The following is a 24,589-nucleotide window of genomic DNA, read 5'->3' as shown; positions in this document are numbered from 1 at the left end:
AGACCCCTCACCCCTTCTTTTTTTTCACCCCCGAACCCAGCATGAGTTATTGGTTAATACATTTTTCTTAATTGTCAAATAATTAAAAAAAACAGAGTTAACCCTCTGTTAAGCTAGCTGACTAGTGGGGCGAAATGGAGGAAAATCAATTTGGAGACAGCGAATCCGGTCCAGTGTAAGTGTATCGAATCTAGCTTTAATATGTATTGGGTCCTCTGGACAAGAATTCTATCCTTTTCGTCCTAATTCATATGTATGGGAAAAACAATAAATCAATTATGAATTTTTTTTATCTGGGTTCGAAATTAAATACGAATGGAGTTTTGGAAGCTTAAAAGTTATAAGCTCAAGAAAGGAAGGAAAATATGTGTACATTTGGGTCGGAGGCAAATGTCCAATCATCTACCGTCCAGGATATATAGTATCGAAAAGGCTTAAGAGTTGTAATAAGGTGACATACGCCCACATGCGGCCGACGCTAGCATATTTCGTAAGTGTATTATATGTCTTCTAAGTATATCATAGTTATGTGTCAATTTTAGATCCAATTGCACACACCCAAAATACAGAAACAAAATCATAGAGAATACACTTTTTTTCACTTATATTTTGAATATGCATTGCCTTTTTTTTTTTTTTTTTTTGGAAGAAAAATAAAATGTATTTCATGTGTATGATATAGGGGCTTCACTTATAGTTTTTGCACAAAACCTCCTTTGATGAAGGAAGTCTTAGATTAATGACATCAATGATTTGTTACATTTGGAGTACCCAACATAACAGCACTCTGATTAACAATAAAGTTATAAAATTTCAACAGTTTCATACCTAACAAGCATAGAGAAACAAATAAAACAACCACATTGCTTCCATCACTGTACATGCACACAGCTCACTTTCACTAACAACAGAGGCTATATTTTCTACATATACACTAACTTTTTCTTTCTCCAGCTCTCTTACACCAGCAGGCTGGTGACAAACCCAGCTCGCGTCATGTGGAGGACCAAAAGGAAATGACAAGGAGAAAACGGCTAAGGAGAGACTTACTCTCAACACTTAGAAGGCATCTCAACACTTAGAAGGCAGAGCAGAGATAACAGAGCACACTGCTTGTATAAAAGTGAGTATGAGGAGAAAAATAGCCGCAGCAATTGAAATAGTTGCCCAAGGTGTGTTGCAATAGTTTTGTCTCAAGTTTGCCTGCCATTTGTGCCAAGACGTTCTGCAGTACTTGTTGAGGTCTGCACAAAGAATAGCAAAATAGAAGTCATTAGGGTCCACTATGACCCCATCGGCAAGGTTGTTAATCAGAGTAGACCCTTCACTACTGTCACCGAGACTATTTTCGACGATTCCATGCTTAACAAGCAACTCCACATCCTTTGCGGTGTTCACAAAGCGATCCATGATGACAACATAATCGTTTATGTAATTCTCCATGCAATGGCATTGTTCAAAAGCGAGGAGGTTTCTGATTGTAAGCTCTGTCTCATCACTTATTGCTAATTTTGGAATTTTTAGAATCCCATTAGCGAATTTTATGTTGAATAAGTTTTTGGGTGATCCCACCTTAAACTTGACTCCTGCTCTGTGTAACTCTGTGATGCTGGGTGTGTTTAGAGTTTCAAGTCGTCCTTTAGCATGTGGTTTCAATGGTAGAGGTAGATGCAAATTTCTACAAAAATCTACAAAGTGTTCAACTTTAGAAGCACATAATTTCTCCATATTGCCATCTGTTCCCTCTATATGCATTAGATTTTTGAAGAAATTGTGGCAAAGGTTGAGTATCGAAAGCCTTTCAATATTGTTATTGTTAGAAGAGACTTCGATTTTGTCGGGGTCAAAAAGTTCCTCAAGAATGAAGAATGGCAGCTGATTTTCAAGCAACCGCATGTCAGGCCATACATCCTGCAACATATATGGTTTGTTAAATATGCAGTCATTTTCATCCTGCAATTCATCGAAACAATACCTCAACAAGACCTCAATGATGAAGGCGGCATCCACTAGAATGATTCTCACAAATTCATCACTGCTAACCTGAATGGTTTCTGCATAACAACTGCGCAGTTTTGCTTCTTGGTCTTTTACTTTCTGTACATAATCCGCTAGGCTTACCCTGGTCCGACGTATATAATCTTGTAAGTACCTCTTTTTGTGATCTTCCATGGCTTTTAGGCCTTCCTTGCCATGATGAAGTGGGCCTATAGAGACTACCTGAGGTGTGTAGGCCTTTTCACTCACACGCCGTAGTCGTTCAGGAACTCTATAAATGCAACACAAAGAGGAGAGGGGAGACAAGCCATCCAATTCCTCGCCCATTGAAGTTACTAATGGAATGCAGGGGTTTTCAATATCATGTGGAGCTTGATCGCTTCCTTCCATTTTCCGCTGATGTGTTTGTTGTTGTCAATCGTAATGGATGATAATGAAATGATAGTCACTGACACAACAATAAACAAATTTTTCAAGATGGTTGAGAAAATTAATACAAACATTGCAACTATAAGACCAAACACACAAAGACTTTTGATCCTTGTAACTCTTACATACCACACTAGTGCCTTAAGAATTCGATTTGAATGCACCAAATTCATTCAAAACTCTTCTGGTCAACTCTGTTTCTTGTAATTTTTCTTGGAAGATTCTAATACAGTTTTGATTGAAAAATTCCTACTAATCATGTGAATCAGTACCAAAGTTTATTTTAAATTAACATACAAACCCCACTTTTTTTTTTTTCCCTACATATATCTTTCTTTATTTCCCCTCAACTTATTGGAGCTTCTAATAAAGCAAATTCTTTGTGTGATGATATCAGATAGTAGATTATGCTTCCAGTCAAAACATAGACAAACCAAAATCCCATTAGAAGAGAAGAAAATAATATACGACATTCACATAACCTTCTGCTCAATTCCAATTTCCAACTACAATGAAACATAAGACACTTAAAAGCTTCAAGAAATAGGATGTGCAAGCAAACATAGCGAAATTATGAAAGACAGAGAAAGGTGTTGGGCATTGAAAACATACCTGATACGTATTGAAACACAAATTGTTTTTTTGCCTTTGGTAGATGGAGTAGCTAGAAAAGCTCAATGCACTTGCTCTTCTGCTACATTTCAATATAAGAACATTGTTTGGAAGTCCGGTCAACTCCTCATAGCTTCCTTGCCTTTGCTTTGACATGCCGATGCACGTCTTGGGGAAGTTTGAATAATCCATTGCAGGCCCCACAACAACTAAAGAACCAACATTTTGTAGAAGGTTTTGTCTATACCTTTGACTGTAATTAAATCTCTTGTATCTGCTCCTGTGTTTCGGTGAAGTTTCTTTGTGTCCTTTCTGCGGAGTCTCCCATGCTTGTTCCATGAAAATGTTCTAGGAGCAAATACGGTTGTTTCTTACTAGATTCAAATGATTCAGAATAATAAAACCACAAGAAAAAAGGTATTTTCTCGATGGAATTGGTGATGAAAAATCTCTCTCTCTCTTTATATGTCGTCTTCCTTGGACTTTGAGACCTTGGGTTTCGCTTCTTCTTGAGGATTGCATAGGGTTTCTAGGCCCAGGAATACTTTGACTTAGTTTTTGCGTTTTGGGCTTTGAGACCTTGGGACCCAACTAAACCCCAAAAGGAAAACAGATTTGAACAACATACAAATTTGAAGGACACACAAATATGAATCTCAGCACCGCTGAGAAATCAATTATGAAACAAATTAACTTTAGTAGAGGTTGGTAGGTAGGCATTGGAAGTTTTTATCGTTTTTGCTCCTAGTCTCTCCTCCACTCACTAATACAGATTACTCACAAATGAACTAAAGTCTTCAGGGATATATGGACTCTCCTGTCCATATGAATGTGGGAAGAAATGTGTTAAATTTCAGAGAGACGGGCTTGCGACTAGGGCTGGGCATAGTTCGGTACGGTACGATGGTAAGGTGATCCCGATCCCGTTACAGGAAATTGTAACCGGTACGGGACGGTACGGTGGTGGGGTTATGGTTTTGTGATACCAGTATGAAACGGTACCATTTCCGGTACCAAATAGAAACAACCAGAGAGAGTTCTGGTGTAACACCCCGACTCCAAATTAAATGTCTATTTTAATCAATTTAAAATAAATTACAAATTTACCCTTGGGGTAGGGGTAAATTGGTCACTTTCTTATACGGAAGGATTTTGGGACCACGAATGGTATTTCTGGGTAGGTGGTACTGAGACGAATTCGTAGACACGCGGTAGGCTTGAATCGGAGTTGTAACAAAAAAGTTACGATCAAAACATTATCAGTGGCAAACTTGTAAATATTTCAAAAAGTTTGGTAAAAATCAGATTTTTCACCTCAGCTCTCTCTCTCCTCGCGCTCGCTCGACACTCTCTCTCTCCTCAGTCTCTCTCTCTCCCCGACACCGACACTCTCTCTCTTCGATTCTCTCTGCACCGCCCATGGCCAGGCATGCCACCGGTCCCGATCGATTCGCCTCGACGTCCCGATCAAGTCTAGCCGGTTTTCCCCGTCGGAAATCACGAACTCCGGCCGCGAGCTCGACTGGTTTGAACCGGAGCTTTTCGTCGTCGCGCCGCAGCCTCCGCCACCTAAACCCGGAGTGAGGTATGGTTTCTCATCCTTTTTCCGAGTTCTAGCTGATTTTTGTATAGGTTTGGACCGATTCGTTGTCTAGAAAATTGATTAGAAAACCTAGGTTTTGGCCGGATTTCAAAATGAAATTTCGGCCAGTTGCCGGCCGAATTGGACCTTCCCGTAGTGGAATGAAGTGATCCTGACCTTGAGTAGAAGCTAGGATAGGAAGGGTGAGCTCGGGTGTGGAGTTTTTCCGTCACCGAAATTACTCTACACACCCACGCGCTGCCGGCGCTTGCGGTGGCGCGTGGGCGAGGCTGGTGAAGCTGCAATTTAACCCGATGAGATCCTTAGGTTGTCAGAGCGCATAGGAATTCGCGGATCTCAATTCGGATGTCTTTTGACTATCGAACGGATTTTTGCATATTGTGCTTTATCCGGGTTCGATAAGTTCCGACCCTTAGATATTTTCCGAATTAAAATATGTTGTTCTAGATTTTCCTAGGACCGTATAGGACTTCACGGATTATGAATCGGAGCCCCGGATGTTCCGATTCAATAATGCAAAGTTTGCGGGTAAGCGTTAACCGTAAAATCGTGAACAATTCCTAAACCTGTAATCGGACCTTAGGATACCTTCTTCAACGTGCACGTATTGGGAATTTGGGGATTTAAGCTTTTAAATTGTGATTTCCGCTTCGTATTAATTTTATATTATTTAACGGTTCGTATCTCGAAATAGGTGTTTCGACTGCACGTACTCAGCAGGCAGGACCCTCACGTGATCAGGCAGCGTGGGAATATTTGTGAGTGGACTTTGTTTTCAATCATATGCATGGTTTTATTGATGAATGATTTTTGCATAATGTTTTTAATGGCTTATTGAATATATTATATTCATGAGATGAATTTGATGTTGTATAGCGCTTTGGCAATATATTGTGAGTTTGGCATTTTGGGTATTGAGATTGTATTTTTATAAGGGTTGTGGGGAAGTATAAATATATTCTCTATAGACGAGATACTTGGGTTGTTGAGGGGATTGTTGAGAGAAGTTGTATGATTACACTATGTAAGTACCTTCCCCAGTTATTAGACTTTCCACACGCGGCGTTGGATGTTCCGGCGTATGGAAAGACTTTGTATAGTGTTTAGGGTCATCACCCATAGCGTTGGATGTTCCGGTGTGTGATGATCCAGTCTGCGCGCGTAGGGCATAGTTTGGAAGCTACACATGGCGTTGGATGTTCCGGTGTGGGAGCTTTGGAATTTCGTCCCCCGGTTGGACCGCTCATCCCTAGACGCAGGATAGCACCTGGAAATCCTGCGGACTAGTCAAACGATCCCCCAGTTGGATTGTTTCCTCGGTACCTAGATGGTGTGATGAGTATATCGTATAGCTATTTATAGTTATATTTATTTATATATATGTATATTTATATGTATATGTATAGTTGGGTGAGTGAAGAATTAGAGTTTTTCAGTGGATTGACAAGAGTTGTAAGATTGAGAGAATGGGGTTTATGAAGGAGATGACTTGTGTTTTGAAGAGTTTTAACTTAATCATGTTTTGAGTAATTATATATTGAATTGTGAACCTGCATGATTTGAGCATTATTTTTACACGGTAGGGTTACTATATTGTTTTTAACTGCAATCTGGTTTTTGTCTACTCACATGTTTTCTGTTTTGCTCCCCCCAGCCAGTAGTCGCTCCAGGAAGCGTGCACGTAGTGTACGAGGCTCGCACTGTGAATCTTCCTAGTTAGGATTTGAGTAATTTCTTCTACTCAACTGTTCTTGTAATCTAAATTCAGTAGATGCTCTGTTATCGTCCATGGTAGATTTTACTTGTGAGGCCGGAGGCCATTTCAGTATGACTTGTTGAATTATGAAAGCATGCTGCTAGTTGAAATTTTTATTTTTGTATGTTGCAGGTTGAATTATTTTGTTGGGTTTGCTTAAATTACAGGGGAGACTCTGCCAAAATTTTGGTAGAAAGTCTCGGTTTCTTAGTAAGTGGGCCCGACATCGGGATGATGTCGGAACAAAGACGGGGTCCGCTTCGGTTTCTGGGAAATTCTGGGGCGGGTCCTGTCATCTAGTACCATTTCTGATTTGGGGCTTCTAGTTCCACACAGAGAGAGCAATAGGGAGGAGTAGGCTTCGTCGATTTGGGGCTTTCTAGAAAAAGACAGAGAGTTTGACATTTCATCAACTTAGGTCTCCAAAAACAGAGAGAGATCGACAGTTCGTTGATTTGGGGCTTCAAAGACAGAGATCGAGAGAGATCAAGAGAGAAGATACCTTGACTTAGTTTTTGCGTATTGGGCTTTGAGACCTTGGGACCCAACTAAACCCCAAAAGGAAAACAGATTTGAACAACATACAAATTTGAAGGACACACAAATATGAATCTCAGCACCACTTAGAAATTAATTTTAGTAGAGGTTGGTAGGTAGGCATTGGAAGTTTTTATCGTTTTTGCTCCAAGTCTCTCATCCACTCACTAATACAGATTACTCACAAATGAACTAAAGTCTGCATGGATATATGGACTCCCCTGTCCATATGAATGTTGGAAGAAATGTGTGTTAAATTTCAGAGAGACGGGCCTGTGACCCACCACTAGCAATGTTGATATTGTCCCCAACTTAACTACCTGTTTAGTAGGTGTGTGGTTTTATACAAAAAACATCGATGTTATTGGGAGTGGAACCACTTACTATAAGTTGTAATTTATTTAGTCAAGTTTCCAATTTGGGACTTTCTATTCTTCAACAAGCCCCCTCATGTGAGACCACCACATAGTGGGCCACACCTAGAGCCAAGTCCACATCGGAGTCAATCATTCAAGCCCAATACCTAAACACCACGTATTGTGTGAGGGGTAGGGGTAAACATTCAAGCCCAACATGTGAACACCACATATTAGGTAAGGGTAAAGGCTCAATTCAGGCCCAGTCAATCAACCCACTATGATATCATGTTAAATTTCAGATAGACGGGCCTGTGGCCCACCACTAGCAACATTGATATTGTCCCCAACTTGACTACATGTTTAGTAGGTGTGGAGTTCTATACAAAAGGTCGCGATGTTTTTAGGAGTGGAACCACTTATTATAAGTTGTAATTTATTTAATCAAGTTTCCAGTCAACCTTACATGTTAATATTTTAAAGGGATGAACTCTTGGCTCACCACTAGCAACATCGATATTGTCCCCAACTTAACCACCTGTTTAGCAAGTGTGGGGTTTTATCCTAAAGGCCTCGATCTTATTAAGAGTGGAGCCATTTATTATATGGAACTTTCTATTTTATTAATTCTGTGTATTTTTCATCAATGTAGACACCCCTAAACCAATCATACCTGATACGGATTGAAACACAAGTTTGTTTTTTGCCTTTGGTAGATGAGTAGCTAGAAAAGCTCAATGCACTTGCTCTTCTGCTACATTTCAATATAAGAACAAGGTTTGGAAGTCAGGTCAACTCCTCATAGCTTCCTTGCCTTTGCTTTGACATGTCTATGCACATCTTGGGGAAGTTTGAATAATCCATTGCAGGCCCCACGACAACTAAGGAACCAACATTTTGTAGAAGGTTTTGTCTATACCTTTTGACTATAAGTAAAATCTTTTGTATCTGCTCTTATGTTTCGGTGAAGTTTCTATGTGTCTCCTTTGTCTCGAGTTTCTATGTGTCCTTTGTTGAACGAAAAAATGAGGTTGTTTCTCACTAGATTCAAATACTTAAAAGAAAAAAATAAATTGTTGTTTCTTAATGGATTTTATGATGAACAATATCAAACTCTCCTCTTATACGTCTTCTTCGTTGGACTTGGGGTTGTTTTCCTTATATGTCCCCTATATATATAGGGCCTTTAATTAGTTGATCCCACAAATACCTTCAGTTAGTTTTTGGGTTTAGGGGCCTACAGAACCTGCACTAAACAATAAAAGAAAATACCTAATTAGTTTAGTACGAATTATATAATGAAGGCTTTATTAGGTGAGGTTTTATTTCCTAATCGTTAGATCAAATTGGTTAGCACGATCCAATGGTTAATAGATAAAACTTCACATAAAAGTTATATATAAGGCCCTCACTATAGAATGACTCCTTAGTTTAGTCTCTTGTTACATATCAACTGTTAGGGATATTTTTTAGTAAGGATCTACCATACCACATAGTTGGATAAGACATTATACACAGCTTTTGTAAGAGCATCTCCAGCGCACCAGGCTAGCCAAGCAACAGGGGGCCCTAAGCCCGGGAAGCAGCTCCAGTGCGCAAGATTCAGCCCAGGCAAGGTGTGGGACCCACGAGCCCGGGCAAGCCCATGAGGAGATCTAGCCCGTTACCTTGCCTTCAGGTTTCAGTCAGGCTAATGTCAGCGAAAGAATTTCAATTTTATTTTTTACCGTTGCAATGCACGCGCTAACGGTAAATTTTCTTTGGATTTCTTGCGTTGATCCACAGCTGCCAAAAACCAACAGCTACAAGCCGCGTGGCTTCTCTAAGAGCCTCCGATCCAAAAATCATGTCAAATCTAATGGATGTCCATTTTTTGGCTAAAAAAAATCGAAATAATATCAAAATATTATGGAAACATTTTCTATAAATTCCTACAAATATTATTCACTTCCCACACCAAATCTTCATACAAATTCATATCCTTTCAATATTTTTCACTTTCCACACAAGATTTTCTACTACTAAATTTCATTTGTGTAAAAATACAAATGACCTCTTCTATCGAAGCCGGAGGCACGTGGACAACCGTAGAAGATATTTTGTTGTGTGAGTGTTGGGTCAAAGTTGGTCATTTCCCGATCACGGGCAATGAGATGAAGTCCTCTCGTAGGAGTTTCTGACATCGCAGTGAAAGTAAGATGTGATATGAGAATGTAAGGAATTTGATGAGAGGAATGGGATTTGAGGAATTTGATGTATGAATTGATGTAGGAATTGGATTTGGGAGGTATGTATATAAGATTTGAGAGTATGTGTTTAGGGATTTTGATAAGAGGATTTGAGGAATTTAGATTTGAAGGATTTGGATTTGGGGAATTTAAATATGAGGAATTTGATTTAGGGTTTGGGTTTGAATATGAGAAATTTGATATGAGTTTAGAGACAACCGATGATCGATTGCTCTGATACCATGCTAAAATATGAATATGGTTTGAATACTTTAGGTTGAGTTTTATTCTTTTCCATAAGGAGGTATATATAGGAGTTTACATGAGTGCTTTACAAGGAAATAGATACAGTAATCAATTAGGATAATATCTCCTAATTATATAATAATTTGTTAACTATATCGAATAGGAAAGTAAATTATTTAATTAATCAAGAAAACAAATCTCATTGATTAATTAAGAGACTAACGTCAACATTTATAAGCCATGGAAGAGCAGAAAAAGAGGTACTTAGGAGATTTTATACGTCGGACTATATCAAAAAAAATAAGGGACCAAGAAGCAAGACTGAGAAGTTGTTATGCAAACCCATTAAGTTTAGCAGTGATGAATTTGTAAAAATCATTCTAGTGGATGCTGCCTTCACTATTGAGTTCTTATTGAGGTTCTATCTGAAAGGATCTGGACATGAAGGAGACCGCTTATTAAACAAACCGTGGATGTTCAGGTATGTACAGCATGACATGTGGTTGCTTGAAAATCAGCTCCCATTCTTTATTCTTGAGGATCTTTATCACACATACATAATAATCGACTCTTTTAGGAATTATTACAGTACTCATGATCATGAGAGGCTTTCAATAATTAATATTTCTAAGAATTTCTTCACAGCTGGAATATTGAATTTGGGGGGGAATGGAGACAAATGGAACAGAATATCATCTACAACTGGCAGCATGCACAATATAATTTCATGCAACTCACATAAACGGCCTTCAGCCTTCCAATAATTCTCCACTACCAAGCATGCTAGCAAATCAATTCATGCCTTAAACAAGGCAAACGATAAATTCAAATATAAATTATGACTACTAAATTTCAACATACGAGGTTTTAACCTCCTAACACAATCACATCTATATCCGCGGCTGCACCTAATAATCTTAGGCTGCCTACGTACCCTCACTGAGGGATCAAGCCACACGTAGTTCTTCCCTAAAGCCCAATTCTACACATAGGCAATACCTTTATTCATTTCTCTGTATTTCACATTATCTCCCCATACGCCGGTACTACCAACGCCACGTATGGGGTCTGTCAACACGCCGGATAACCTACGCCACGTGCAACCTCACTATATTATCACATAATCTCCTCATACGCCGATACTACCAACGCCACGTATGGGGCCTGTCAACACGCCGGATAACCTACGCCACGTGCGACCTCAACATACTATCACAATATCTCCCCATACGCCGGTACAACCAACGCCACGTATGAGGTTTGTCTCAATGCCGGATAACTTACGCCACGCGAGACCTCAACATCATATTACAATATCTCCTTATACGCCGGTACAACCAACGCCACGTATTTGGTCTGTCGACACGCCGGATAACCTACGCCACGTGCGACCTCAACATATTGTCACGTAATCTCCCCATACGCCAGTACTACCAACGCCACGTATGGGGCCTGTCTGCACACCGGATAACCTACACCACGTGGGACCTAACTTCCACAAGGTGGTACTTGTAGTGTAACCAAAATCCGGGGAGGTGCCTAAGGTAGTGCGTATAGCACTTTAAACTGACATTCTAGACTCTTTTTATACCTTTACAATCATATATATATATATATATATTAATTCTAATATTGTGTAAACCTCAACAATAGTCTAGCACCCGATAATCCCCTAATTTAAAACAATAAATTAATATCTTAATCCCACATAATCAACATAATTCATCTAACACTCAAGACCTGTCTCTACGGTCACTGAAATCCTCCTGGGAAGGTGAGACTACTTTGGAAGACTCACGGTCAAACAAGGGTCAAACTACCCTAACCCTGGTCAAACGGCCCAAGGGGCCCACAACCTCCAAAGTCTGATCCGAAAGTTCCTATGGGTTCTACAAAGTATAGGACACTCGTCCTGCAAGTTTAGTCCAGATCGGACGGTCAGATTGCTCACGATCGCACGATCTGACGGTTAATATAAAACATAAACTTTAAATTATTTAATCGGAACATCCGGGGCTCCGATTCACGATCCGTGAATTCCTACACGATCCTAGAAATACCTAGATTAACATATATTATATTCGAGACCATCCAACGGTCCTAACCTGTCGAACCCAGAGAATGCGCAATATGCGAAAATCCGTTCGATAGTTAAACGACGTCCGAATTGAGATCCGCCAAATCCTACGCACTCGTGACAACCTAAAGATCGCATCGAGACACAGTGCAACTTCACTACCCTCATCCAAGCGCTACCACACTCGCCGGCAGCGCTGGGTGCCCAAAGCGATTACGCATCACTGGAAAATCTCAAAACCGCGGCTCCAAACTCCTACCCTGGGTATAACACCCTATTTGGAGCCACTTTTGTTCTTGGACCTACCCAAAAAATTGAACATAGGTGGCCGGAATCGCAATCCCAAAACTGATCGAATTTCAATTCGTAAATCAAATTACCTACACTAAAAATCAATCCTATCCTACCCAACAGGCAGATAGATTATGAAGAATAGATGAATTTCCATACCTTGATTGCCAAAAATGGCGGCTAGAGGAGGGAGATCGGAGCCGGCGAAGTTCGAGCGAAAACTGGGCAAAAATCGCCTTTTTTCGACGGCTGGAGCGGCGGCCGATGTCGGGGAAGGGCCGGGTAGTGACGCCGAGGCCTAGCCAGTCCTTTTGGCACCGGTCCCATCCGCAGCCGTGGCCGGTGGCCGGAGATTCGAGGGGAGGGAAAGAGACCGTCGGAGAGAGAGAGAGAGAGAGAGAGAGAGAGAGAGAGAGAGAAATCTAATTTTTATAAAAATCTCATTTCAAAATAATTACGATTGTGCCACTGGGTTTCTTTTGACCATATCCCTCTCGTTACAACTCCGATTCGAGCCCACCACGTGTCTACGAACTCATCTCAGTATGACCTATCCAAAAGTACCAGTCACTGCCCCAAACTCTCTGTGGGTAATAAAATGACCAAAATACCCCTATTCCAAGGGTCACTTAAATAATTTAAATAAGGGATTTAATTTGGAGTCGGGGTGTTACAATTGTGAATGAAAAATAAGTTTCTTTAAGAAACGTGTGTCTTAGGCCAGTTTTTCTAACTGGTCGGCTTCCTTAGATTTGTGCCTATTGCTTTTCAAAGTATAATGATGCAAAGGTTGTATCTCGTTCAGGCAAATGGAATGTATATAGCAATTTATAGAACAATACAGTAATCCAGAAGACATATTATGAAATGAAAAGAATAAAAAGTAAAAAAAGAGAAGGAAAGGAATTCCCACCTACAATGTATATGTATGAAAGGAAGGACCAAGTTTGTTTTAAAATGGTAAGAACAAGTTGATTTAAAATTGGGTTCAGATCAACTCATAGATTTCTTGCCTTTTCTATTCTCCTTCCTTGGAGATGAACTGCTTAATCTTGGACTCTTCCCTATCATGTTGGGCCTGTCTTCTTCTTGAGGATTGTATAGGCCTAGGAAACGCTCAGACTATAATGAGTAGAAAGTTATAAGGGGTTCACTTTGTAGCCATCAGATCAATCCAAGGGCTGGGGAGAATTGAGATAAAGTTTTACAATCGGGTCGGTGAGGAACCCAAACCCGAATTTAATATCCAGCAGGTCCGAAAAAGAAGAAGAAGAGGCAAGTTCGAAGCTTGAACAGAAAAAACTCATCTCTCTAAAACCCATAGCTCTAAGAAACGGTTGAAGATAACGGTTAACGACGGTTGAAGGCAACGGTTGAACGCCACTCCGTTCTCCAGATCTTGAAAAAGTATTTATTTTGAGTAGAAGGGGCAAAGGTGTGGATTCCGAAACAGTGAAGGGGCGAAGCAGTGGAAGGGGAAGGAGAGAAGCCGTATTCGTTGGAAGTGGTAGGTTCCATTTGTGGAGCAAAGCAACACAAAGACCCCGCACAGACACCTTGCGATTGTTCAATAACCAGCATTTGGTGAGTAATTTATGGAATTTGAGTTTAGGGTTAGAGTAATGGTTTTCCCCAATTTGTACCATCAATTTTGTTGGATTTGGCATCTCTTCTTTGTGCTTCACTTGCATGTTAATTTTTGCTTGGGTATATGTTAAAAAAAGAATGAAAATCAAGTCAATAACATGTCAATAATGATATGAATAAGATAATGGTGTTGAATTGGAGGAGGCCCTCAAAACCTTCCACATTTGAAGCAGTGCATAGTGCAGATTATCTCTCTGGCGCTAGAATATATATATTTTTTGAAATAAATATTATTTCCTTTGTTACTAAATTTGCCTGAGAAACATGAGAACAGATAATAATAAACTCATGAATAGAAGTGCAAAGCATTTGATGAGTAATTTATGGAATTTGAGTTTAGGGTTAGAGTAACGGTTTTCCCCAATTTGTACCATCAATGTTGTTGGATTTGGCATCTCTTCTTTGTGCTTCACTTGCATGTTAATTTTTGCTTGGGTATATGTTAAAAAACGAATGAAAATCAAGTCAATAACATATCAATAACATGTTAATAATGATATGAATAAGATAATGGTGTTGAATTGGAGGAGGCCCTCAAAACCTTCCACATTTGAAGCAGTGCAGAGTGCAGAGTACCTCTCTGGCGCTAGAATTTATATATTTTTTGAAATAAATATTATTTCATTTGTTACTAAATTTGCCTATGAGAAATGAGAACAAATAATAATAAACTCATGAATAAAAGTGCAAAGCATTTGAAATAAAGGTTGATCTATGATGATTTTGGCTGACTGAAGAAAAAGCTAGAAAGAAAGAAGGATGTGGCAATGGCTTAGCAAGCAGATAGCAGAGTAGATGCTTTGCTTTGCTTCCTTCCACTATATTTCTTATTTATTTATTTATTTTGTGTTGTGTATGAGATGACAATAATTGTCATGTGTGTGAAGTGCAGAACTTGCCTAGATTGCACTCACACTCACTCATGCATCAACCATTGATTGGAGTTTGGATCCATAAATAAAACACATGAAATTGTTTGTAATTCACATAATCATTGCATTAACAGGTATTTGCACAAAATTTGTCATATTGCTTTGATGATGTTAAAGCCTGTGATCAGTAATCCCTATGCTCATGTACTTTGTAAAATTTGTAATGTGCCTGGTTGACTAGTTGTGTAAATACCAATGTGATTGTGCAAATACGTGGTAGTATATGTGTTCACGTTATTTCATCTTGTATTTCAGGAAATGGGATCCAACGTGGAGCTGGTATGGCCAGAGTCAGAGGCATATTCGTCACGGGTGAACAACTGCTCACATGCAAATTCATCTCTAGCTGCAATTCGAGCGAAGTTGAGTGCGGAACAATTAGAACAATTCAAGACATCATGCTTTGGCCATCTTCTGAATATAGATAAGATTCAGTTTAGCAGGCAGATTGTGCATGGGGTTGTGTTGCGTAGAGTAGCGGGGCAGGGTGTGAAAGACTTGGATGGACTGAGTTTCTTAATAGGGTGTGACGTTGCTCAGTTCACTCGTCAGGATTTCTGTTTGATCACAGGGCTTCGTTTTGGGGAAGTGCCTGAAGTTTCCAGTGGAGAGAGTGATGAAATTAGACTTCAGAAAAGATATTTTATAGACGAAGGAATTACATGTAATGCTTTAGAAGAAGCATTTCTGAGGTGCACAGAGGAAGATGACATCTACAAGCTAGCTCTTGTTTACTTTGCTGAGTTAGTGGTTTTGGGAAGGGACAAACATTTGAACATCAATCTAAATTACCTGACCCTTGTAGAGGACTTGGATGCGTTCAACAGGTATCCGTGGGGTTCGGTGTCCTTTGACAAAACCCAAGACAGTCTATTTTCTGCACCAACAAAGTATGTGAAAAGCTTTGAAAATGAAGAGGGAAGAGGGAAGGGGAAAAGTATGGTAACGGGAACAAGCCGGAGAAATGAGAAGGGCAAGAAGGATAAGCATGGTGAAGCGCAAAGGGGTGGCTGGAGTTTTAAAGGTTTCACGTATGCTTTCCAGGTACATGGTAATAATGTTCATGTCAGTTATGTTTTGTGGACTTTAAAACTTAAATAATGACTTTTGTCCTGTGAATTGTGTAGATTTGGGTATATGAATTAATTCCTAGAATGGCGGACCTGAATTACTGCAAGGTTGTTGATCCGACAGCTGTCCCGCGTATTTTGCGATGGAGAACTACTACGTCTGTTCCCGAGATGAGAAAGTTGAACAATTATTTTTTCCAGAGCAAAGAGGTTTGGTTTGCAGCCCTTGGAACTATTTATAAGATTCAATGAAATTATGAAGTAGAATGATTGAATATGACTCTTGTCTGTATTCTGAAACAGTCAGTTCAGTTGCGGGCGCTATGTCCGAGTGAAGAGGAAATGAGACAACCATATTGGAGTTGGCCACAGGATCGCCCTGCTGTTGTCTCGGCAGAGTCAATTCCTTCTTCATGTGCTGACCTTGATGAGTTGAACAAGGTGGTAAGCTTGTTGAGGTCCGAGTTGTTTCAAGTAAAGCGGGAAAAGGACATCCTTGAGTTAAAGGTCATACGGATGGAAAAACTTTTGAACCACTGTTTAGGTCCTCAGTTTGAGCAGGAAGTAAGGAGGGACCTAGCTTTACTGAAAGAGAGGACAAATCGTTGTGTCATCTCGCATCTATTTAAGGGAAGTGAGGAAATGGATGACATTCAATGGGATGAAGGGCCAAGTTACAGAAATGAGGGAGAGGAAAAGGAAGATGAAGGGATTGAAGGGGGTGAAGGGCCAAGTAATAGAAATGAGCATGCTAAGACAATTGTCTGACCATGGTTATTAACTCCCAACATTGGTGCAAATGTCAAGTCGTATCGATTCGTGTTGAATGTGGTATCGAATACAACAACATCTCCATAAAACCCATACGCCCGTCTAGAAGTTGCATCTGCCCAAAAACATCGACTAAACCTGTCATGGCCATCTCCCTCAATCTTGAAATAAAAAGCCTCATTTTTTTTCTGTTCAGCCATAAAATACTCGGTCACTAGTTCAACATCGTGGTTCCTCAACTTCCCATTCACACTACATTCAAGATTGTAGATATCTTTTTTGATAAAACCGATTTTATCCATTCCTCCGGATTGCACCTCGAAAATACTTACCTTCTGATGAATGGGAATATTAACCAAACTCATCTGTTTTGTGAGTACTTTTGTAGAATTTGAAATATGACGGTGTGATCTCAATAAATGCATTCTTACTGAGGGTGTCATCTTATGATTGTGTCCCTCTGCAAAAAGAGAGATGGTATACTTCTTGCTCCCATTTGTCTTCACAACCACAATCTTAGCTTTGCAATTGCATCTACTTATTCCCCGTTGTCTTTTTCTCTCCCGAGTTTCATCTCTCCTGTATGCACCTTGTTTGCAACATACAAATTCTTTCCTCAAAATCTCTTTCTTATTTTTCCCCCAAAAGCTGGAATGAAGTCGAATACCAAAGCCAGCCAAGAATGCATATCTATTATAGAAATTGTAAACGAGGTCAAGCGAGTCGAACTTCATCCCAACTGCTGGTGTTTCCTCATTTCTTACTTCAGGAATATAAACCCTCCCATTAGCTGTTGCACATTCATCACTCTCTGAGCCCCCAGACATTTTATCTACGTATATTATTGATCCACTTCTATATTACTGCATAGCAAATATTAATTCATTAATCAGTCATTACTGCATCACAACATATCAATGCATTCCACTTACACAAAACATTGCCCAAATTGACACAAAACACGCATAGCCTAACTTGTTGGATTCCGATTACACAAAACGCAAGCAAAATTTAATAATAGTTACGTCATCTCTTGTGAAATAATCTGGAAAAAATAACATTAGAACCAACATGTTCAACTAAGAACACAAATGTAATTCAAACCACCAATTACAGAACTTCACCCAATATCCTCTCCAAATGCTTACTCCTAATGTCATTAAGCCTAAGTTTAGGATCTTTTACCTACATTTCATAATTTTCCACCCCCACCAAAAACAATCAACTAAGTATATTGAATATTCATAAGGAAATGACACATTATTGATTCCAAAAATGACGCATTATTGATGCCACAAATGACGAATTTCCCACCCTCACAAAAAATAAACCAAACCCAATAAAATCAATCCAGCAAGTGAACTTACCTCTCAAAATCAATCGGGAGCTCTGAAGTCAGTCAGCTTGAGAGAATGTGGTGGACATTAGAGAAGACTCTTTGGTATTTGAGACTCCATCTCTACCAAAATCGAGGAACAACTGCTGCTGCGGCTTCTAGCTACAAAAAGAGATATGCTACTTTGCTTTCATCTGGAATCTTGTCAGCTGAATGAAAAAGAGAAGGGGTTTTCACTTGAGCCATAGAATCAAAACAGGGCAACAGCTAGGTAAGAGCCATTAATCGTAATACCGAGGATACCATAGATCGCAGGCCTCCCAAGGAGCTGATGACAATGGAGTGACTATAGGGTTTGGGAGCTTTGGATCCTTCTAATTGTGGGTTTGCTTTACATTCAAAAAGAGAGGATTGTGTTCTTGAGTTTTTCACAGAGAGGGAAAGAGGGAAAGATCTTCAACTGAAGTTGGGTTTCCAACGGGTCAAATTTCAACCCAGTTCTACATGCACCCTCTTTTAAAAACTCACCGTTAGATGAAATCCAACGGCTTGTACATACCCCTCAAAAACACCCCTTCCCAACTTCACAAAAAGAAAACAAATTTGACCAAAAAACAAATTTGAAGGACATTGAAATTGTACCTGTAGGATAGATTAAAACACTATAAGGGAGGTAAATAGTACGTTTATAGAGTTTAAGTGTAATAAAGGAATAAAAACATGCCCAGAGAATTGATAAGTGATATCAATTCTTGAATATACAGAACGTAAAATAAAAGAAAACGTAGAAAATTATTTTATGTGGTAAAATCCACGGAACTTCTTAGTCCAAAACAAATCCATAGAACGATGATTACAAGAAGTACTCACACACTTATCCTAGACACATTCTAGATAATGTTTACTAACCTCTTCGTAACTCAACTTTTGTCACGGGATGATCTTTCGACACTCCTTATGTTGAACGCAATACTGGTCACGATTTCTTCAAGCTCGCCGGAGTTCTTCCAACTCTCCTTATATTGAATCTGATACTAGTCACGATTGATTCAAGCTCATCGGAGAAAAACTGCCACAACAGTCTTGGTGCCCTCAACCGCATGAGTCACTGAACATGCAAATGAATACAATATGAATGATAAAAGTGTTTGATAAATCACCAAGTTATGGAACACTTGATGATTTATCTCAAATAAAAATTCAGCTTTCCAAAGTTTATGAATTGAAAATATGACCGTTAAAGCTCTCTAAACAAAGAAGACGGAGGTCTTATTTTATAGACTTTTACTTTACAAGAAAGAAAACACGTTGAAAACCAAATCTCCAATTTCCAAGGCTTGACAGAAAATCACAAAAGTATCTTTCCTATTCTAGAGATTGGTCACATGAAGTCCAACCAATAGGAAATGAGATATTTAAGAAAGGAAGATTTTGATCAATATCAATATCAAATGAATTCTTATACGCCTAGTCAACTATTAAGGGTATCTTGACTCCTTGATATTGTGATATGATTGAAACATGATTTCCACGTTAGAAAATTAAGGGGATTTTAAAACATGAAAGTAATAGGAGAATCAAATTGATTTGGACCAAAATTGCCTAAAAAGAAAACACTCCTAAATAAACTTCAATTCACTTTTAAAAATAGTAAAACGTGATTGAATTGTTCTTTAAAACAATTCCCTAATATACATGCATGATAGTGACATCACTTACTTCTGAATCAGATGCCTTTCACGGGTCAAGCCACAAGTTTGTGTTTTGGGGATTGCTGAGCTGCATCAATCCTGCCATTGTCAATTCTGCCCCTAGGCTCTCTCAAAGTACGTTTACAACCTATGCTAATATATACTAGAGTTTATGCTAGTATCTAGAAAATGCCAACACTAATTTCGTAACACGTAGAAATTGTTAGAGATTGGAAGTTTTTATCATTTTTTCTTCCAGACTCTCCACCACTCACTAATACAGTTTACTCATGTGATGAGTTTACAAAACCTATTTCTCTACTCTCACAAAGACTATACTTAGGGAGGGTGTATTCAATTAGGATTCTAGAGCGTTTAAAAAGATTTTGTTTAAGTGCCAGCTTTCATAGAACTTGATGGAACTTTATAATTTGTATAGAACTTGATAGACTTTCAGAAGACTTCTATATAATTTTTTAATAAAACTTTCTTAAGCTTTCATAGAACTTGATAGGCTTTTATTCCAAACTTATGTAGATAGTATATTTCATTTTATTCCCATCCTTGACATTTAAAGAAAGAAACTTGAATTTTTTCAATCAAATTTGTTTTTGTTACCAAAGCAAAAACAAAAAGTACTTGTTTGCGATGGAAGAACATATGCACAGTTCAAAATGAAAAGAATAAGAAGCAAAGTACCTATTTGACCAATGAATGCTGTGTCAACTAGAGAAGCAATTGGATCGGCTGTCAAAGCCAATGCTGCAGGCAATGCATCGATGGTCCAAATTGCAATAAAAATTATTTTGAATAATGGCTCATGCAGACAAAGACCACATAAATTCTGAACTGGTCTAGCTTGAATAATAAGGTTAGATTAGCCGATTGATGAGATTAAAAGCAAAGCAAGTTGATGAATTCATCATCAACTATTTAATAACCAATATAGTATTTAAACATAAACAACAATGTTTGATAAACAAAACAAATAGTCCAAATATCATCCAAAAAACAATACCAAAAATCAATCATTCCAAACAAACTAGTCATTCCCAAAAACTCTCAAAAAACCCAATCATTCCAAATTGTAGGATATCCAATTTGAGCGCTCCTCGGGAGACATTTTCAAAAATGCATCCTTTTTTGTGTTACTATGCAACAAAGAGAGCACTTTATAACGAGCATGTTCATCCAAATTTGGGGTCTCCTTAATGGCATCCCACATATAACTCTGCTGCTCTCTCTCTTTTTCCCTTTTTGCCATTAGGTTATGGATCCGGAAGTCGGTGACAATTGAATCAATGCTAAGGCTAATTCTTCCCATAGCTTGCTGGGTGGTCACATTTGAGATAGCATTCCCTTCCAAATCTGTTCTAGTTCGTTTCCTCTAGTAACAAGCATAAATCCTAGTAACAAGCATAAACCCTAACCCCAACCTATAACCTAATAACAAGAAGAAAACCCAACGAGGTATTGATCAAAGAAAAATTAGGGAGCATACCTTCACAGATGGAGGAAGGAAGCTGTTCGTCTTCACAGAGAGAAAAGCTAGGGAAAGAGAAAAACGTCTTATGAAATACTTGGAGGGGAGGTTGGATTTATTTTGGTCTTTGTTATTTATAATTCTCCCTTAAAACCTACGTAAATTTATCACTTAATGAAATCCTTCCAAATATATGACCTTTCGAATACACCTAGATTTGATTCAACTTTTTTATAATCATAATTGAATACACCCATATTTGAATGGACTTTTTAAAAGTTCATATAAGTCCGAATTGAATACACCCAGACTTGTAAAACCTCTTTTAAAGTTTGTATAAATCCAAATTGAATACACCCGGATTTTAAAAATCTTTTTAAACGCTTTATAATCCGAATTGAATACACCCCCTTATTCTCAAAAGACTATATTACTTTACCTCTATCTCTCTGTCACTGTTTGATGACTTAATTTGGTATTTATTTCTTCTTTTTTTCCTTGGAAATGTGTTCCACCAACGTGAGGAAGAAAAATATGCGCAAATTAATACATTTAATAGAAGCCCAAGATTTCGGAAGCACATAATTTCTACAAAAATCTACAAAGTGTTTTACTTTACAAACTTCTTATGTCTACCAATTTCTACTAAAATTAATTTCTCTGTGGTGCTCAAATTCATCATATGTGTGTCCTTAATTTTATTGGAAATTGGAAGTTTCCATCATTTTTGTTTTTTGGGAATTTTCTGAACCAAGAAAAATCAAGTAAAATTAATAAAGCCTAAATTGGAAAGGGAAAATATCTAGAGGATGCATTGTAGGATTGCTCATGCCAATAATTGTACCCTCTAAATATATAGAGACATATTTTTTTTGTTTTCATGACATGTGGTCCTGAACGATGCACCTAAAACTCGTCCACCCATTCTCAGGGCAATTATTGCTCCAAGTGGGCTCTCAACCCCCTCTCAAATTTAAGTGGTCCATTATTATTAATCACATATTTTATGGACCATCCAGCTGTGAGGTTTTATCTCAAAAACCTTCGGTACATTTCTCCCACGTGCCACAATTACGTCTGATACATCACATCATGCCACTTGCCTCAAATGAATTTAAGTGAGTGAGGCAGTGGGAAGTAATTAAGCTCTATATTGGTGGGTGGAGTGTTACTTCTGGGTACCCCTCATCATTCATCTATAAATGGTGAAGCCAGTTGCTATTGTCATATATATTATAAAATAAATATTAGATAAATTACTCAAATGGTCCTTAAACTTATACTCAATTTACATTTTGGTCTCTCAATTAAATTATTCGTTCAAATAGTCCAACAACTCTATATTATTCGCTCCATTGGTCCTACCGTTACATTCTGTCAATATTTTTGTTAAATATGAGGGTTAATTGGTCATTATTTACCCTAAAATTAGGTTAAATCTAACATAAAATTAGACGGTAGGAATTCGAGGCGGGTCATGTCAAAAAGCTAATCAGAGGGGCGAAATTGACAAATAAATTTAATACAAGGACTAAATTGGCTGAAAGATTAATTCAGGATGTAGATTTCAACAAGTGTGTAATTCAAGGAGTATTCGGTAATTTACTCCTTTCTTTTTTCCTTGATCTTCCATATTTAAGTAATGGAAATATGTTCCACATTTTCCATTTAGTTGATTACAGAAAAGGAAGAGCAAACATGAGTTAAGCCCAAGGCACCGAACTTAGACTTCTCACCAACGTGAGGAAGAAAAATATGACAAATTGATATATTTAATACAAGCTCAAACTGTGCACAAATTAATATATGCAACGGAAGCCCAAGATTATTTCTGAAGCACATAATTTCTGCAAAATCTACAAAGTGGTGGGAGGCAGACCAACAAAAAAAAGTAGCGAAGGCTTATAACTTTGGTAAAACAAGAGTGACTTGCACAGAATAATGTTACGTCGTACTGAAGATTTTTGGGTTTCTTTAATTGGTTAAGTTTATATACCTTCATTTGAAGATTCTTTATTTGGGTTGCTTTCAAGATGAAAACCATATCCACAACCACAACCACAACTGGCAGACAATCTTTGGCTGTTCATCACAATTGGGCGACAATGAAGAAGACAGAAATTGGAGTAATGTATGTTACCAGCAATCCACGAGAAACTGACGTCTGCAAGCTTTCGTACGTAATATAAGGAGGATGGGGAGGCTGTGCAATACTTATCACCTTAGCCACCACCTAGACCACAAGACCAATATGTTGTAGGCCAGGAGGCTTTCCAATTTTCATATATATATATATAAAAGTAAAGTAAAAAAGAAATTAATGTAGGGTAAAGGTAGAATAGAAAAGAGAATGAACAAAATTAATAAAAAAAAAGTTTTAAAAAGTAAAAAGGAGTGTAAATGGAGAAAAGAGGAATGGGGAAATCAGCTCCCTATATATATATTGAAAAATTAAAATTAAAATCAATCTATTATCTTATATATTATAAAACAAAGATTATTGCTCCAAGGAAATGAGATCTTTTGTTTTCTGGGAATTTTCTGAATCAAGGAAAATCAAATAAAATTAATAAAGCATAAATTGGAAAGGGAAAAGATCTAGAGGATGCATTGTAGGATTGCTGATGCCAATAATTGTACCCTCTAATAATACATGGACATAGGGGTGGGCATTCAAACAGGCAAACTAGAAATCCGAGCTGAACTGCACCGAAGAAAACCGGAAAAAAATTGAGTTGACCAAAAAGTCAACAACTGGTCAAAAATCGAACCGAATCGATTTGGACCAATTTTGGATTCAGTTCTATTCTTCAAAAACCGAACTGGGTCAAACCGGACCAGTCAAATTAAAAAAAATATAATTTCAATATTTATTTTATATTCAATGCTATATTTTTAGTCTCAAAACTAATATTTATCCAAGTTCAATTTCAAAACATCTTTCTTTTCTAGTTTTAATATTTATTTTTATATGAAATTAAATAATTTATTAATTTTCAAGTAAAAAAAAAAATTTCTGTTGAAATTTGTATTAAAAATAATTTTAATAATCCAGTTCAAAACCAAACCGGATAGTAATTGATTTTTTTTTTTGTTAAAACCGAACTGAACCAAACCGGATAAATAGCATCGGATTCAATTCTAATTTGAGGCAAAAACCGATCCAAACCAGACCGTATCCACCCCTACATGGACATATTTTTTTTTTTGTTTTCTATTCTTAGATGACATGTCAACCTAAAATTATTGTTCCTAGCGGGCTCTCCACCCCCACTCAACCTATTGTGTATTATTATTTTCAATATTGTCTCAAATTTAACTACTTATGTCCATTATGATTAATCATGTATTTTATGGACCATCCAGCTGCGAGATTGTATTTGATTCAGAATTATGTCTGATACATCACATCATGCCACTTGCCTCAAATGAAAGTGAGTGAGGCAGTGGGAAGTAATTACCATAAGAGCCCCTCATCAGAATTATGTCTGATATATTGGTGGGTGGAGTGTTACTTCTGGGTTCC

The 24,589-nt window shown here is 38.1% G+C and overlaps 2 protein-coding genes across 3 annotated transcripts; one reads left to right on the top strand and one right to left on the bottom strand.

The window, feature by feature from the left end:
• Window positions 1-1,041: 1,041 nt before the first annotated feature.
• On the bottom strand, window positions 1,042-2,436 carry LOC117615995 (UPF0481 protein At3g47200-like). 2 transcript variants are annotated; one of them, XM_034345193.1, is made up of 2 exons: window positions 2,044-2,436; window positions 1,042-1,911 (listed from the first exon to the last, which is right to left on the bottom strand). In XM_034345193.1, exons 1-2 carry the CDS (start codon window positions 2,386-2,388, stop codon window positions 1,072-1,074), a joined length of 1,185 nt encoding a protein of 394 aa, XP_034201084.1. In that variant the 5' UTR covers window positions 2,389-2,436; the 3' UTR covers window positions 1,042-1,071. The 2 variants fall into 2 exon arrangements, with proteins under 2 accessions (XP_034201084.1, XP_034201083.1); XM_034345192.1 differs by having other exon boundaries at window positions 1,042-2,436.
• A 13,278-nt stretch (window positions 2,437-15,714) lies between these two features.
• On the top strand, window positions 15,715-17,343 carry LOC117619197. Its single transcript, XM_034349092.1, has 4 exons — window positions 15,715-15,756; window positions 15,840-15,992; window positions 16,086-16,346; window positions 17,323-17,343. Exons 2-4 carry the CDS (start codon window positions 15,867-15,869, stop codon window positions 17,341-17,343), a joined length of 408 nt encoding a protein of 135 aa, XP_034204983.1. The 5' UTR covers window positions 15,715-15,756; window positions 15,840-15,866.
• The last annotated feature ends 7,246 nt before the right edge of the window (window positions 17,344-24,589 follow it).

This window comes from Prunus dulcis, chromosome 1 (assembly GCF_902201215.1).
Source record: "Prunus dulcis chromosome 1, ALMONDv2, whole genome shotgun sequence".
Taxonomy (NCBI): domain Eukaryota; kingdom Viridiplantae; phylum Streptophyta; class Magnoliopsida; order Rosales; family Rosaceae; genus Prunus; species Prunus dulcis.
This window is presented reverse-complemented; position numbering and strand designations above follow the sequence as displayed.